Here is a 14,621-nt window from a genome sequence, read left to right on the forward strand (position 1 = left end):
CATTTTAGTTGTCTGTCTCCCCGATACTAGAATGTAAACTCCAAGAGGTGGCAGATTTTTGTACCTTTTGTTTACCATGTATTCCCCATCACCTAGAGCAGCGCTTGGTAGGGTGGGGACAGATGGAGAAATACAGTCTCCGTCAAGTTTCTCACCCAAAGTCTTACTAGTAAGTGGCATGTTGGATTATAGAGCCCCAGGCTTAATCCTAATACTTTACCTGTTATCGACCATCATCCAGAGAGCCAGAGGGGAGCTCTGACTCAGCCAAGGGCAGAGTAAGGCGAGTCTGCTTCCTGAGTATTGGCGGTCGTGGCTTCACAGGTTTTTAGAACACACAGAGGTTTCTTCCTAGCTGTTTCTGGTCAAACTGTTTAGGAAATCCTCCTCCCTGGAAATCATCCTGGATAACAGAGAAGAGCCCAAGATTTCCTTATCCATATTGTCTAAATGGGACTATCCCATTCCACGATGGATTATATTTGCCTTCCCACAAAACTGAACTCAGCCTGGCACACATCGTTCAAGTTACTTGCTCACATCACTGTGGTCTGAAAATATTTCTGGATAAAAGTTTTGGATTACAAATTATCTGTAATTTTCTGTTTTGCCCTTAGGATAGAATGTAAGGCCCTTAAGTGGTAGTTAGCTTTCTGCTAATGATGGCAGAATACTCAAAACCATCAAAGATACAGAAAGTATATAAGAACATGGCCAGGTGTGGTGACTCACACCTGTAATCTCAGCATTTTGGGAGGCCAGGGCAGGCAGATCACAAGGTCAGGAGCTTGAGACCAGCCTGGCTAACATGGAGTAACCCCGTCTCTACTAAAAATACAAAAATTTGCTGGGCACGGTGGCTCACCCCATAATCCCAGCACTTTGGGAGGGCAAGGCGGGCGGATCCCCTGAGGTCAGGAGTTTGAGACCAGCCTGGCCAACATGGAGAAACCCTGTCTCTACTAAAAATACAAAAATTAGCCAGGTGTGTTGGCCCATGCCTGTAATCTCAGTTACTCGGGAGGCTGAAGCAGGAGAATCACTTGAACCCGGGAGGCGGAGGTGGCAGTGAGCCGAGATCACGCCACTACACTCAATCCTGGGCGACAGAGAGAGAGAGTCTAAAAAAAAAGAAAGAAAAGAAAAAAATACAAAAATTAGCCAGATGTGGTGGCTCCCATGCCTGTAATCCCAGCTACTCAGGAGGCTGAAGCAGGACAATCTCTTGAACCTGGGTGGTGGAGGTTGCAGTGAGCCGAGATCGCACCATTGCACTCCAGCCTGGGCAACATGGTGAAACCCCATCTCTACTAAAAATACAAAAAATTAGCCAGGCGTGGTGGCACAAGCGTGTAATCCTAGCTACTTGGGAGGCTGAGGCAGGAGAATCGCTTGAACCCAGGAGGCGGAGGTTGCGGTGAGCTGCGATCGGGGCATTGCACTCCAGCCTGGACAACAAGAGAGAAACTCCTTCTCAAAAAAAAAAAAAAAAAAAAAGTAGAAGGTTTCCACAGGGAGGGGAATATCACATGTAGGATCAGGGATAACAGTGAGCATATAAAGTATAAGGGCAAGCAGGGACCATCATTTGGTACTAAAACCACTGAACTGAACTGATCCTGGGAATTCTCCTATCCTAAACAGAGGCAGAATTTACAAGCAGTTCTCAGATCTCAGCAAAGGGCCAACTCAGACAAAGCCAGTATATACACACAACAGAGATTCTACCTTAGATTCAGAGCTTAACTCTGCTGGAGTTGTGCCATTTTACCCAAGGCTTTGACCTACTCAATTTTGCCCCTGCTGCACATCCACCAAGTCTTTCTTAGGGTGCAGAGTGCCATCTATTCCTTCATTGGTGGGCCTATCTACTCTTCCCTTGATTGGTCAATTTCTCAGGAACCTACCAGTATCCTTTTGGCCATCCCTATGCCTCTGCCATCCATAAAGTGTGGGTGACTAAGTCAGTCACATATTTAAAAGCTAATTACTGCCACCATATGTAAGGAAAACCAAAGAGGCAGCTGGAGCAGACCAGGCAGGCCCAACAATTTGAGGTTATAAAAATGGAGAAGGAATGATTCCAAATGAAGCTTCCAAGGAAATATCTGCAAGAACTGGTGATACTCTGGAGCAGAGCAGGAGCAAGACACTGAAGAGACTCTGTGTAAAGCACAGTGGTGGTGCTGACACCACTCATCATTAGGGCTATTTCTTCATTCCACTCTTCATTGCTAGCACCCAGTTCCTCTTGGGTAATAAACATATGTTCAGGTAACAAATGATACACAAATTGAACAAATGATACACAAATAACAAACTAAAGACAAAGTACATACATTTGCATTGGCAATGTTTAATGTTTCACTTTTGCAGAACTGAAATTTGTATTCAAAGGCACAGAAGGAAGGAAAGGCAGTTATCAGAGCATGAAGTCACAGATAAAGGATGCTGAATAAAAGGCATAGGACTGCTCCTCTTTAGCCTTAGGAAAATAAATAATGCAGTATTAAACTAGATTTTTATTTTTATTATATTTCCATGTGAAGACATCACCCAAATGTCAGCAGAGCAAAAGACTTTATGGTCAGATACCAAAGGCATACAGTTGATCCCACTTTGGAATAAATGCCCAGAAGGTAAGCATTATCAGTGAGTGAGAGCTCTAGGCACAAAATAAGTTCTCATTCAGAAAGTGGACAGAGATATGAAGCAGTGAAACATATAGCTTTAAAAACTGGAAATCTTTCATGACATTTGTTTTCAAAGTAAACATTATCTGCATTTCAAGAACTGTAATTTTCAAAAGTAGAATCAGGCCTGATTAAGTAGTATTTATGACTTACAGATAAAATTACAAAAATAAAAATGAAAACTCTTCTGCCCTTGAAAGAGATAGAAAACTATATTTTTTTCCCTGTAATGTCACAGAGATTCATCAGTATTTCACCCTTATGTCACTTAAAAAATGTTATTTTTAATTCGTCTTTCCTGTTCTGCCACTTTTAACATAGCAAAACGTGTTTAATATGGCCATCTCTGCTAAGTGAAAGGATGTATTATTTACTGCATGAATGAGAAAAAGCTACAATTTACCCCCAATGGGATCATATCTACCATGTGGGAAAAAAAGATAAAGACAGGGATTTTCCAAAAAACAAAAACAAACAAAAAAACCCCACAAAACTCAATGATTTAAAATATCCTATACATAATTTCTAACTTCAAAGCACTATGAGAAACTCTTGATCACTGTGTAGCAAGAAAGGGAAGAGAGAAATTAAAAATTTGGTAGAATAAGAGAGCATTTTTCTAAATACTTTCATTTAAATAACATTGGCCTTACCAACTATTACCTTTCTTATTTAAAACACTGATTCACCAGGTGAAATCATAACAGCATGAAAGTAAGACCAGATTTCAAGTTAGGTATGAGCACAATGATTCAGGACCACTGTTTCCGCCTCACAGAAAGGATTCCCATGGTGATGCTCCCTCTTTCAAACATATGCCCTCAAACACCTCACATGCAGATTCCATATAAGTATACAAATAAAACAAGTTCTGTATTTTTCCAAATAATTTTACGACTTGATGGTAAATTAGATGTCAAAGATAAAACTATGCCTTTAAAAACATTAAGCTTCAAAATTCATTCAGTGTTTTAAGAAATGAATTATTAAAATCATTTTTGAAATGACATATTAAATGTATTTAAATTGGCTTTTCTGTACTTAATTTTTCTTTTAAAAAAAAGTTTAAAAACATCAAGAGCTGGAACATGCTGCCAGGACAGAAATAATCAGAAATGTCTTCAGTCACAGACCCTAGGCATCTCAGTGTTGCTTCATAGTTTTCAAAGCTTGAAGTCTCTCTAGCAGTGGAGGATGAGAATAATGCCACATTGAGAACAACCAGTCAGAAACGGGGAATCCCAAGTTATCTTTGTTAAGTTTGATTAAAGCAGAATATAAGTCTTTAGCCTTCCCAAGTTTCTTGGCAAATGCATCAGCTTGAAACTCAAATCTGCGGCTTAGGACTGTTAGGCAAAAAGAAAGAACCTGAAAAAGAAAATGAAAGGGTTTTAGCCACTGTCCACCTCTTTGTTGTTACTGAAGGTTCCATGAGCTGAGACTGTACAGGAAGTTTGGCTTGGGATAAGAGGAATGGCAGGACAAAAGAAAGATCACTAATATTTAGGGGACCTAGGGTGAGGAAATTATAAATTGAGCCTTATTTTCCCCCAAGCAAACACGCCAGAAACACATATAAAAGTTAAACATCCCTAACCAAAAACTTGAAATCTGAAATGTTCCAAAATCTGAAACTTTTGAGTGCTGACATGAGACTCAAAAGTCATGCTCAGGCCCGGTGTGGTGCCTCACACTTGTAATCCCAGCACTTTGGGAAGCTGAGGCAGGTGGATCACTTGAGGTCAGGAGTTCGAGACCAACCTGGCCAACATGGTGAAACCCTGTCTCTAGTAAAAATACAAAAATTAGCTGGGCATGGTGATGCGCGCCTGTAATCCCAGCTATTCAGGAGGCTGAGGCAGGAGAACTGCTTGAACCCGGGAGGTGGAGGTTGCAGTGAGCCAAGATGACACCCCTGCACTCCAGCCTGGGAGACACAGCGAGACTCCATCTTAAAAAAAAAAAAAAAAAGGAGTTTTAAGATAATACATCTCAGTTCTCTGCCAAATTTATTTTGTTTATGTGGACAATGCTATATGAATATGATCTATGCCCCTCCATTTTTCTTTCCCGATGTCCCCACCATACATAATAGAAAAATATAATTCATTTAGCTCATCTTAACTCTACAATCTATCCCAAGAAAGAATTCTTCTGAATGGAGATACCTCAAGATCTTCAATATTATTTCTTAGCTCAATTTGGAAGCCTTACCAAACATCATGAAATGATACCATTGTCAGGTTTGTTATATAGTCTCATTAACCTATGTATTATCACTCACACGGAATACCCCTAATGAGCTAACACAGAGCAATGTTCTTAAGTTTCATTTACCACAAAATACCCGATTTTGATTTTGTGGGTTTGGGTGGATCCCTCAAGCTATATGGAGGCAGGTGGTCATGGAGCAGAGGAACAGCCGTACATAGACTCAATTAGTGTTTGCTTTGTCCCCTCACACACGTAAGATTTTTACCCAAGCACTGGTGGCCTAGGACACAACATTCCAATAGTTAATCTCCATCTACCGAGTCCTTTTAGGTGTTCACCGCTGAAGTCTAATTTTCTACTTATATTTTCCTAAGAGTATGCAAACGTTTATTTATTTGGGCTTGAATTTTTCTGCTACTTTGTCATACTGACCAGTGAATCAGGGGACTCAAAGACTTTGTTTCATTTATTTGTTTAAACTGTACTGTTCTATTTCCTTTTTCACTATCCTGAAAGCTCTAGATTTGAAGCAGGCAAGAGCATATGTGTGATAATTTTAAAGATCATACATTACCTCATTGTAAGGTGAAAAAATAAACTGGAAGATGATCAATAGTCCAATAAGAGTGGGTTGGCTGTCATAAAAACCAAATGCAGCAAAAAGCTCCTTTCGACCAATTAATACAGCAAATAAAAAAAAACACAGGAAAGAATTCATCTAGAAAGAAGGACATGAAATTTCTAAGTTATTACCAAGCTGATTTCACTATGGGATCAGTAGCATCCATAAAGTATAAGAAATCATAGTGTGGCCGGGCGCGGTGGCTCACGCCTGTAATCCCAGCATTTTGGGAGGCCAAGGCGGGCGGATCACGAGGTCAGGAGATTGAGACCATCCTGGCTAACACGGTGAAACCCCGTCTCTACTAAAAATACAAAAAAATTTAGCCGGACGTGGTGGCGGACGCCTGTAGTCCCAGCTACTCGGGAGACTGAGGCAGGAGAATGGCATGAACCCGGGAGGCGGAGCTTGCAGTGAGCTGAAATCACGCCACTGCACTCCAGCCTGGGCAACAGAGTGAGACTCCATCTCAAAAAAAAAAAATTCATAGTGTGATTTTAAGAAAGGTATTAGTGTGATCACAGAACAAATTATTTAAGTAGCTTTTTCTGAGACAGATCTCACTCTGTCACCCAGGCTGGAGTGCAGTGGCACAATCTCGGCTCACTGCAAGCTCCGCTTCCTGGGTTCACGCCATTCTCCTGCCTCAGCCTCCCGAGTAGCTGGGACTACAGGTGCCCGCCATCACACTCGGCTAATTTTTTGTATTTTTAGAAGAGATGGGGTCTCACCGTGTTAGCCAGGATGGTCTCAATCTCCTGACCTCAGATGATCCGCCCACCTGGGCCTCCCAAAGTGCTGGGATTACAGGCTTGAACCACCCTGCCCCACCAGTAATTTTTAGTTTCACTTTTATTTCAAAAGTAAAATAAAATGTTCCCAAATGTATAAACTGTATCATTTTCTATAAGAGCAAGCTTAAGTTGAGGCTCCTATCATTGAGGGTTTGAAGTGGTCAATAGCAATGGGATATTTTCTCTCTGTAAAAGGGTGAAGGGCTAGAATGGATTCTGGCCTTGTTTTATAACACTGTAATCAGATACAACGCCTCCCACCTGACTTTGAAGTGGAGGCGCCAAAGAAACAGGCTTCCCTTGAATCCTCTCTAGGCCCACTGGAGCTGTACCGAATAGTTAGAAAGGTCAGGGGAAAAAGTAGATCCATCTTGATCAATAAATGAGAGGAGAAAAAAATAAAAAATCTATACCAAAATACAACCTCTTGGAGTAAGGTTGGAGAACATACAACATTCTTTTTCTGTGCAAATTAGGATCTTGGAGGCCACATGTCCCTTATTTAAGTGTGTTGCTCCAAACCATTTGACCCAAACGAGATGACCCAAGAAGCTGTCAACTTAGAGTGGGGCTCAGAGCATAAGAAGGCTCACCAGCTGCCCCAGGACAAGCAGCTTCGACACTCATCCTTACAACTCAGTGGATCCAATATGACAAGCTCCAACAGAAAACTCCACTGAAGTTTCCTACACTTATAATCTATGCATCAACTTTTGTCAAGTAACCATTGTCCTTTTGAAAAATAACTTTTGGTTTGCTACTGGGCCCTACTACAGACTGAATTCCTGGCCATGGGATACCATGATCCTGCAAACTGAACTATCCCTCCAGAACTGGGTGCTATGTTAATCTGTTAATCTGCCTAGCCAGGAAACTGCTATGCCCAGAAGCACTTCATCCTCAAGGACAAGTGGTAGATACAAGAGTGGAAATGAAGCAAGTTATGAAGGCACCAGTAAGTTAAATAAACAGATGGCTCATACTCTAGTACACCAACTCCTGCCACCAACAACCCTCAACCAACCCTTACTCATATGCCATTCCCTATAATCAACTAGTTGAACAGGAACAAAATCAGAACCTATTTTACAATAACTTAATACCATATGCTGGCACCAGATGAAAGTGGACTGCTGTGGCATTACAGAGCCACTCAGGGATGGTCTTGGAAGGCAGTAGTGAAAGGAATTACTCTCGGTGAGGGGAACTTTAAGATGTATATCTCACTGTCTACTCAGCCTGAAAGGAGAGAGAGCCTGAGGCAAGGATACATATCCTAATTCATTAGCAGTGGGAAACAAATGGTTTGGCTGGATAATTAGGGCCTTGGAAAAAAGTAGAGGATGGCTAACAAGGAGATTTGGAAAAGAGGTATGTGAAAAACTTCCAAAATTACTGCAGAGTTTGACTATAGTTGGCCTAATGTTAATGTTCACCCAAAGAGTCCCATAGTCAAGGAGGTTCTTGGTCAAGTGGGGAAGACACCTGCTCTGTGAAGGTCAGCTAGCCTTTCTCTGTAGCCACTCCATGCCTTGGTCAAGGGACTTATGAATAGAGTGGCCACAGCGACAAAGATGGAGTTAATGTATTAGTCAACACAGACACCCTCCTCACTGGTGCATGCCATTTGCCCGATCTGTCCGGAGAAGCAATCAATCCCAGCCTTGATAAGGTACCACATCTCAGGAACCATTTAACCACCTTGTGGTAGGCTGATTCCATTGGAACCCTTCCCTCATGGAAGGGGCAGTGATTTTCCTTATTAGACTGAAAACTCAATTGAACCTGGACCTGGACTTATTTAATCTTACTCAGTGCCATGTATCCACACAACATAGCTTCAAGCCAAGGAATGCATTTCTATACCTAAAGATATAGGAAAGTGCCCACAGGAGTTCACAAGTCTTCCCATGTAATCCATCACCCAGAACCAGCTGGCCTTTTTATTTTAATTTTTTTTAGAGACAGGGTCTCCTTGTCACCCAGGCTGGAAGTGCAGCGGTGTGATCATGGCTCACTACAGCCTTGATCTCCTGGACTCAAGCCATCCTCCCATCCCAGCCTCCCAAGTAGCTGGGACTACAGGTGCATACCACCAAGCCCAGCTAATTTTTTAACCTTTTGGAGAGAAGGTGGTCTCGCTACATTGCCCAGGCTGGTCTCAAACTCCTGGCCTCAAGTGATCTTCCCTTGTCAACCTTCCAAAGTATTGGGATTACAGGCATGAGCCACTATGCCTCGCTCAGCTAGCCTTTCTAAAGGTCTGAAAACCCACTGAAGATTCAGTTAAGGCCACATATGCTCAGAACTAGTCAACACGATATAGTGCTTTTTCACCCAAAGCCTAAACATCTGTTGGTTTAGAGGTTCTAGAACCCAGAGGAGGAACATTATTGGAATTGCTTTCTTTTTGTATTTTCTACAATTTCCAATGAATATATAGTAACTTTTTTTTTTTTTTTTTTTTTTTGAGACGGAGTCTCACTCTGTCACCTAGGCTGGAGTGCACTGGGGCGATCTCAGCTCACTGCAACCTCTGCCTCCTGGGTTCAAGCAATTCTCCTGCCTCAGCCTCCCAAGTAGCTGGGATTACAGGCGTGCCACCACGCCTGGCTAATTTTTGTATTTTTAATAGAGATAGGGCTTCACCATGTTGGCCAGGCTGGTCTCAATCTCCTGACCTCAAGTGATCCACCATCTCAGCTTCCCAAAGTGCTGGGATTATAAGCGTGAGCCACCACACCTGGCAATGATTTTTAAATGAAAAAAATGTTTTAGACCGGGCACGGTGGCTTATGCCTGTAATCCCAGCACTTTGGGAGGCCAAGGCGAGTGGACTGCTTGAGCTTAGGAGTTCAAGACCAGCCTGGACAACATAGTGAAAACCGGTCTCTACCAAAAATACAAAAAAATCAGCCGGGTGTGGTGGCATGCACCTGTGGTCTCAGCTACTAGGGAGGCGGAGGCTGGAGGATGGCTTGAGCCTGGGAGGCACAGGTTGCGTGAGCTGAGATCACGTCACTGCATTCTAGCCTGGAAGAGAGAGAGAGACCCCATTTCAAAAAAAAAAAAGAAAGAAAAGAAAAAAATCTTTTTAAAAAAGCATTCTAGAGGCCAGGAGTGGTGGCTCATGCCTGTAATCCCAGCAATTTGGGAGGCTGAGGCAGGCGGATCACCTGAGGTCAGGAGTTGGAGACCAGCCTGGCTCATATGGCAAAACCCCGTTTCTACTAAAAATACAAAAAAAAAATTAGTCAGGTGTGGTGGCGTGTGCCTGTAATTCCAGCTACTCAGGAGGCTGAGGCAGGGGAATTGCTTAAACCCAGGAGGCAGAGGCTGCAGTGAGCCGAGATCGCGCCATTGCACTCCAGCTTGGGTAACAAGAGTGAAACTCCATCTCAAAAAAAAGAAAAGCATTTTAGGGTGGGCACAGTGGTTCACACCTATAATCCCAGCACTTTGGGAGGCCGAGGTGGGCGCATCACCTGAGGTCAGGAGTTTGAGACCAGCCTGGCCAACATGGTGATACCCTGTGTCTACTAAAAATACAAAAATTAGCCGGGGATGGTGGTGGGTGCCTGTAGTCCCCGCTACTCAAGAGGCTGAGATAGGAGAATCGCTTGAACCTGAGAGGCAGAGGTTGCAGTGAGCCGAGATCACATCACTGCACTCCAGTCTGGGTGACAGAGTAAGACTCTGTCTCAAAAAAAATTTTTTTAATTTAATTTTAAAAAAGCATTTTAATGTCTAACTTATCTAGGCTTGTTCCTTTTGATCTTCCAAGTTCTTACTCTGGAGGTGATGATAACAATAATTTATATAGTACTCACCATGTTCCAGGTGCTAGTCTAAACTCTTTACATGTATTAACTCACTTAATTCTTAACCAGTCCTATAAGGTATTATCATTCAATGAGGGGACAGAGGCAGAGGTTAAGGAACTTGCCTGAGGTCACACAGGTAGTAAGTCAGGTAGCCGTGATAGGAAACCAGGTAGCCTGGCTGTGGAGTCTGTCTTGGCCTCTCTTATATGACCTCTCATGCCTGCCATAGTTCTAATTTGACTACCATGCCATAAAAAAAGAATTGTCACTCCACACTTACCTGGCTAATAATGATATTTTTGACTGTATGTCCCAACTTCCAGTGCCCCAGTTCATGGCCTAGTACAGCGAGTACCTCCTCATTTTTACATCCTTGTTTCTTATTCTGAATTAAAAAAAATCAAAAATAAATTATTGAGAACCTTTAAAAAGTTTTATCTTTAACCCAGTAATAGCCCTTCACAGATTTTAACTTAAAGAAATAATCAGTTTTGTTCAAAACTGTTGATTGTCTTAACAAAACATTCCCTGAACCACCACTCCACATGACACAGTGGGTTAAGCACTGAAGATAGAATGACGAACAAGATGGACATTCCCAGACTACATAAAGCTCACAGTCTAGACTAACTTAGATTAGGAAAAAAAAAAAACTGGAAGAAATAGAAATCTTTATAATGGGACAATAGTTAAATAAATCATGATAAAGTTATATGATAGTCACATTATATTACAAAACCATTAGAAATTTTGTTTTCAAAGATTAGGGCCAATTGCAGTGGCTCACACCTGTAATCTCAACACTTTGGGAAACCGAGGCAGGCAGATAACTTGAGGCCAGGAGTTCCAGACGAGCCTGGCCAACATAGCGAAATCCCATCTCTACTAAAAATACAAAATATTGCTGGGCGTGGTGGCTCATGCCTGCAATCCCAGCACTTTGAGAGGTCAAGGTGGGTGGATCACGAGGTCAGGAGTTCGAGACCAGACTGACCAACATGGTGAAACCTTGTCTCTACTAAAATACAAAAAATTAGCAGGGTATGGTGGTATATGCCTGTAATTGCAGCTGCTCTGGAGGCTGAGGCAGGAGAATCGCTTGAACCTGGGAGACGGAGGTTGCAGTGAGCCGAGATCACGCCATTGCACTCCAGCCTAGGCGACAGAGCAAGACTCCATCTCAAAAAAAAAAAAAAAAAATAATAATAATAATAATAAATTAGCCAGGCATGGTGGTGCATGCCTGTAATCCCAGCTACTCAGGAGGCTGAGGCACGAGAACTGCTTAAAACTGGGAGGCGTAGTCTGTAGTGAGCCAAGATCATGCCACTGTACTCCAACCTGGGTGAAAAAGTGAGACTCCATCTCAAAAAAAAAAAAAGGGATTATGTTCTGACTTTGGAAAATGATTAGGTGAAGAAAGTAAGACACAAACTAAAAATATATAGTATGATTCTAATTATGAAACAATGTGAATGTGTATATAAAAATATACAAATATAAAAAGTAGACTGAAAGTATATACAAATGTTAACAGTAGTTATTATTATTTATTTTAGATGGAGTTTCACTCTTTTTGTCCAAGCTGGAGTGCAACGGCACGATCTTGGCTCACGGCAACCTCCACCTCCTGGGTTCAAGTGATTCTCGTGCTTCAGCCTCCTGAGTAGCTGGGATTACAGGCGCATGCCACCACACCTGGCTAATTTTTGTATTTTTAGTAGAGACAGGGTTTCACCATGTGAGTCAGGCTGGTCTCAAACTCCTCACTGCAGGTGATCCACCCGCCTTGGCCTCCCAAAGTGCTGGGATTACAGGCATGAGCCACTGTGCCCGGCCTAGTCCCATTCTCTTACTAAGGAGCAAATAACCAAGGACTTACCAGATATATGAGGTAAGCTGTTAAAACAGAAGATCTGATCCACAAAAAAAGCAACATGAAATAAACAAATTATATAAAGAGAAAGTTTAGAAAATTAAGATACTGCACCTAAGAAAAAATAACAAAATGCTGTAAAATGGAAAATTCAGATAAAAAAATTCTTAGAAATCCAAGCTGAAGGCCGGGCATGATGACTCAAGCCCGTAATGCCTGCACTCTGGGAGGCTGAGGCAGGTGGATCACGAGGTCAGGAGTTTGAGACCAGCCTGGCCAACATGGTGAAACCCCATCTCTACTAAAGATCCAAAAAAAAAAAAAAAAAAAATTAACTGGGTGTGCTGGTGCGCACCTGTAATCCCAGCTACTCAGGAGGCTGAGGCAGGAGAATTGCTTGAACCCGGGAGGAGGCTGCAATGAGCCGAGATCACGCCATTGCACTCCAGCCTGGGCAAGAGGGCAAGACTACATCTCACACACACACAAAAAAAAAAAAAAAAAAAAAAGGAAGTGCAATAAAAGGATTAAAAGATGATGAGGGAATTCTAGAAAGTAGAAAGAGATATATTTAAAATGGAAAAGAGGGTTAAAAAGATAGGACAGTTCAGTATAACAAATCCAGCACTCGAGTAAGAGGAGCCCTGAAAACACAGAATTTAAAAAATGGAGAGGAGAAAAATCAACAAAATAATTTCAGAAAATTTCTTACAACCATAGGACCTCGATTTCCAGAATAAAAGGGCCTAATGCATATATCACAGTGGATGAAAACAGTGTGATGCATATAACATGGTAGATGAAAACAGATCCCCATCAAGGTATGTGAAATTTTAGAACACTGAAACAGAGAAAGATCTAACAAACTTCCAGAAAAGCAAACAAAAACAAAAACAAAAAAAGTAACAAAAGGATCAGCAATTTTTTTTTTTTTTTTAAGACAGGGTCTCACTTTGTCACCCAGGCTGGAGTGCAGAGGCAGGATCTCAGTTCACTGCAACCTCCACCTCCCAGGTTCAAGCAATTCTTGTGCCTCAGCCTCCTGAGTACTGGGATTACAGGCGTGAGCTATCATGCCCAACTACTTTTTGTATTTTTTTGTGGAGACGGGGGTTTTGTCATGTTGGCCAGGCTGGTCTCGAACTCCTGGCCTCAAGTTATCTGCCTGCCTTGGCTTCCCAAAGTGCTGGGATTACAGGCGTAAGCCACCATGCCTGGGCCAGGATCAGTAATCTGAATGACTTCAGATTCATCAGCAGTGTTGGAATCAAGCAGGCCATGAAACAATGCCTTCACAATCCTGAAGGAAAAGTATTTCCAATCTAGAAATCTATACCCAGTCTAAGTAGCAAGCCAGTATGACAGAAAAATGAAGGCATTTTAAGCATACAAACTTAAAACTTTACCTATGTAATCTTTCTCAGGAAGGTACTAGAGGATGTTTTCTACCAAAATAAAGGAATAAATTAAGAAACAAAAAGTCATGGACAAGCCTGGGCAACATAATGAGACCCTGTTTCTACAAAAAAAAATTTTTTTAATTAGCCAGGCATAGTGGTGTGCACCTATAGTCCCAGATACTTGAGAGGCTGAGATGGGATGATGGCTTGAACTCAGGAGTTCAAGGCTACAGTGATCTATGATTGTGCAATGCACTCCAGCCTGGTAACAAGAGCAAGACTGTCTCACAAAAAAAGGGAAAAAAAAATGCATCCTAATTTGTAAATGTAAAAAAATAATAATAATTAAAAAAAAGACAATAAGCTCACAGCCAGATGCTTTCAACAGGAAAAACAAAGAAATCCAGAACATGGGCTGGGTGCAGTGGCTCACACCTGTATCCCAGCACTTTGGGAGGCCAAGGTAGGTGGATCACCTGAGGTCAGGAGTTCAAGACCATCCTGGCCAACATGGTGAAACTCCGTCTCTACTAAAAATACAAAAATTAGCTGGGTGTGGTGGCGGGTGCCTGTAATCACAGCTACTCAGAAGGCTGAGGCAGGAGAATCCCTTGAACCCAGGAGGTGGAGATTGCACTGAGCCGAGATCGCGCCATTGCACTCCAGCCTGGGGGACAAGGGTGAAACTCTGTCTCAAAAAAAAAAAAAAAAATCCAGAACACAGTAGAACACTATCTTTATCTTATTTGTTTATTTACTTTTGAGGCAGGAGCTCGTTCTGTTGCCCAAGCTGGAGTGCAGTGGTACAATCACAGCTCACTGCAGCCTTGATCTCCTGGGCTCAAAAGATCCTCCCACTTCAGCCTCCTGAGTACTGGGACTATAGGCATGCACCACCACAACTAGCTAATTTGCTAATTTTTATTTTTAGTAGAGACAAGTTCTTGCTATGTTGCCCAGGCTAGTCTTGAACTCCTGAGCTCAAGTGACCCTCCCGCCTTGGCCTCCCAAAGTACTGAGATTACAGGTGTAAGCGCTTGGCAGAATGATATCTTTAAAGTGTAAGAGAAAGAGCTGTCATTTCTGCATTGATATCCAAGAATAAGAGTAAAATAAAAACAAAACCAGAATTTTCCAAAGAAATTCCTAAAGCATGGCCAGGCGCGGTGGCTCACACCCATAATGCCAGCAATTTGGG

The 14,621-nt window shown here is 42.2% G+C and overlaps 1 protein-coding gene across 1 annotated transcript in view; it reads right to left on the reverse strand.

The window, feature by feature from the left end:
* Nucleotides 1–2,509: 2,509 nt before the first annotated feature.
* The window catches only part of ZMPSTE24 (zinc metallopeptidase STE24), a 44,059-nt gene continuing 31,947 nt past the window's right edge, over nucleotides 2,510–14,621 (reverse strand). Inside the window, 3 exon segments of the mRNA NM_001132985.1 lie at nucleotides 2,510–4,061; nucleotides 5,482–5,625; nucleotides 10,428–10,532. Coding sequence (NP_001126457.1) covers nucleotides 3,837–4,061; nucleotides 5,482–5,625; nucleotides 10,428–10,532 — 474 coding nt within the window. The 3' untranslated portion in view covers nucleotides 2,510–3,836.

Source organism: Pongo abelii, chromosome 1, assembly GCF_028885655.2.
Source record: "Pongo abelii isolate AG06213 chromosome 1, NHGRI_mPonAbe1-v2.0_pri, whole genome shotgun sequence".
NCBI classification, from domain to species: domain Eukaryota; kingdom Metazoa; phylum Chordata; class Mammalia; order Primates; family Hominidae; genus Pongo; species Pongo abelii.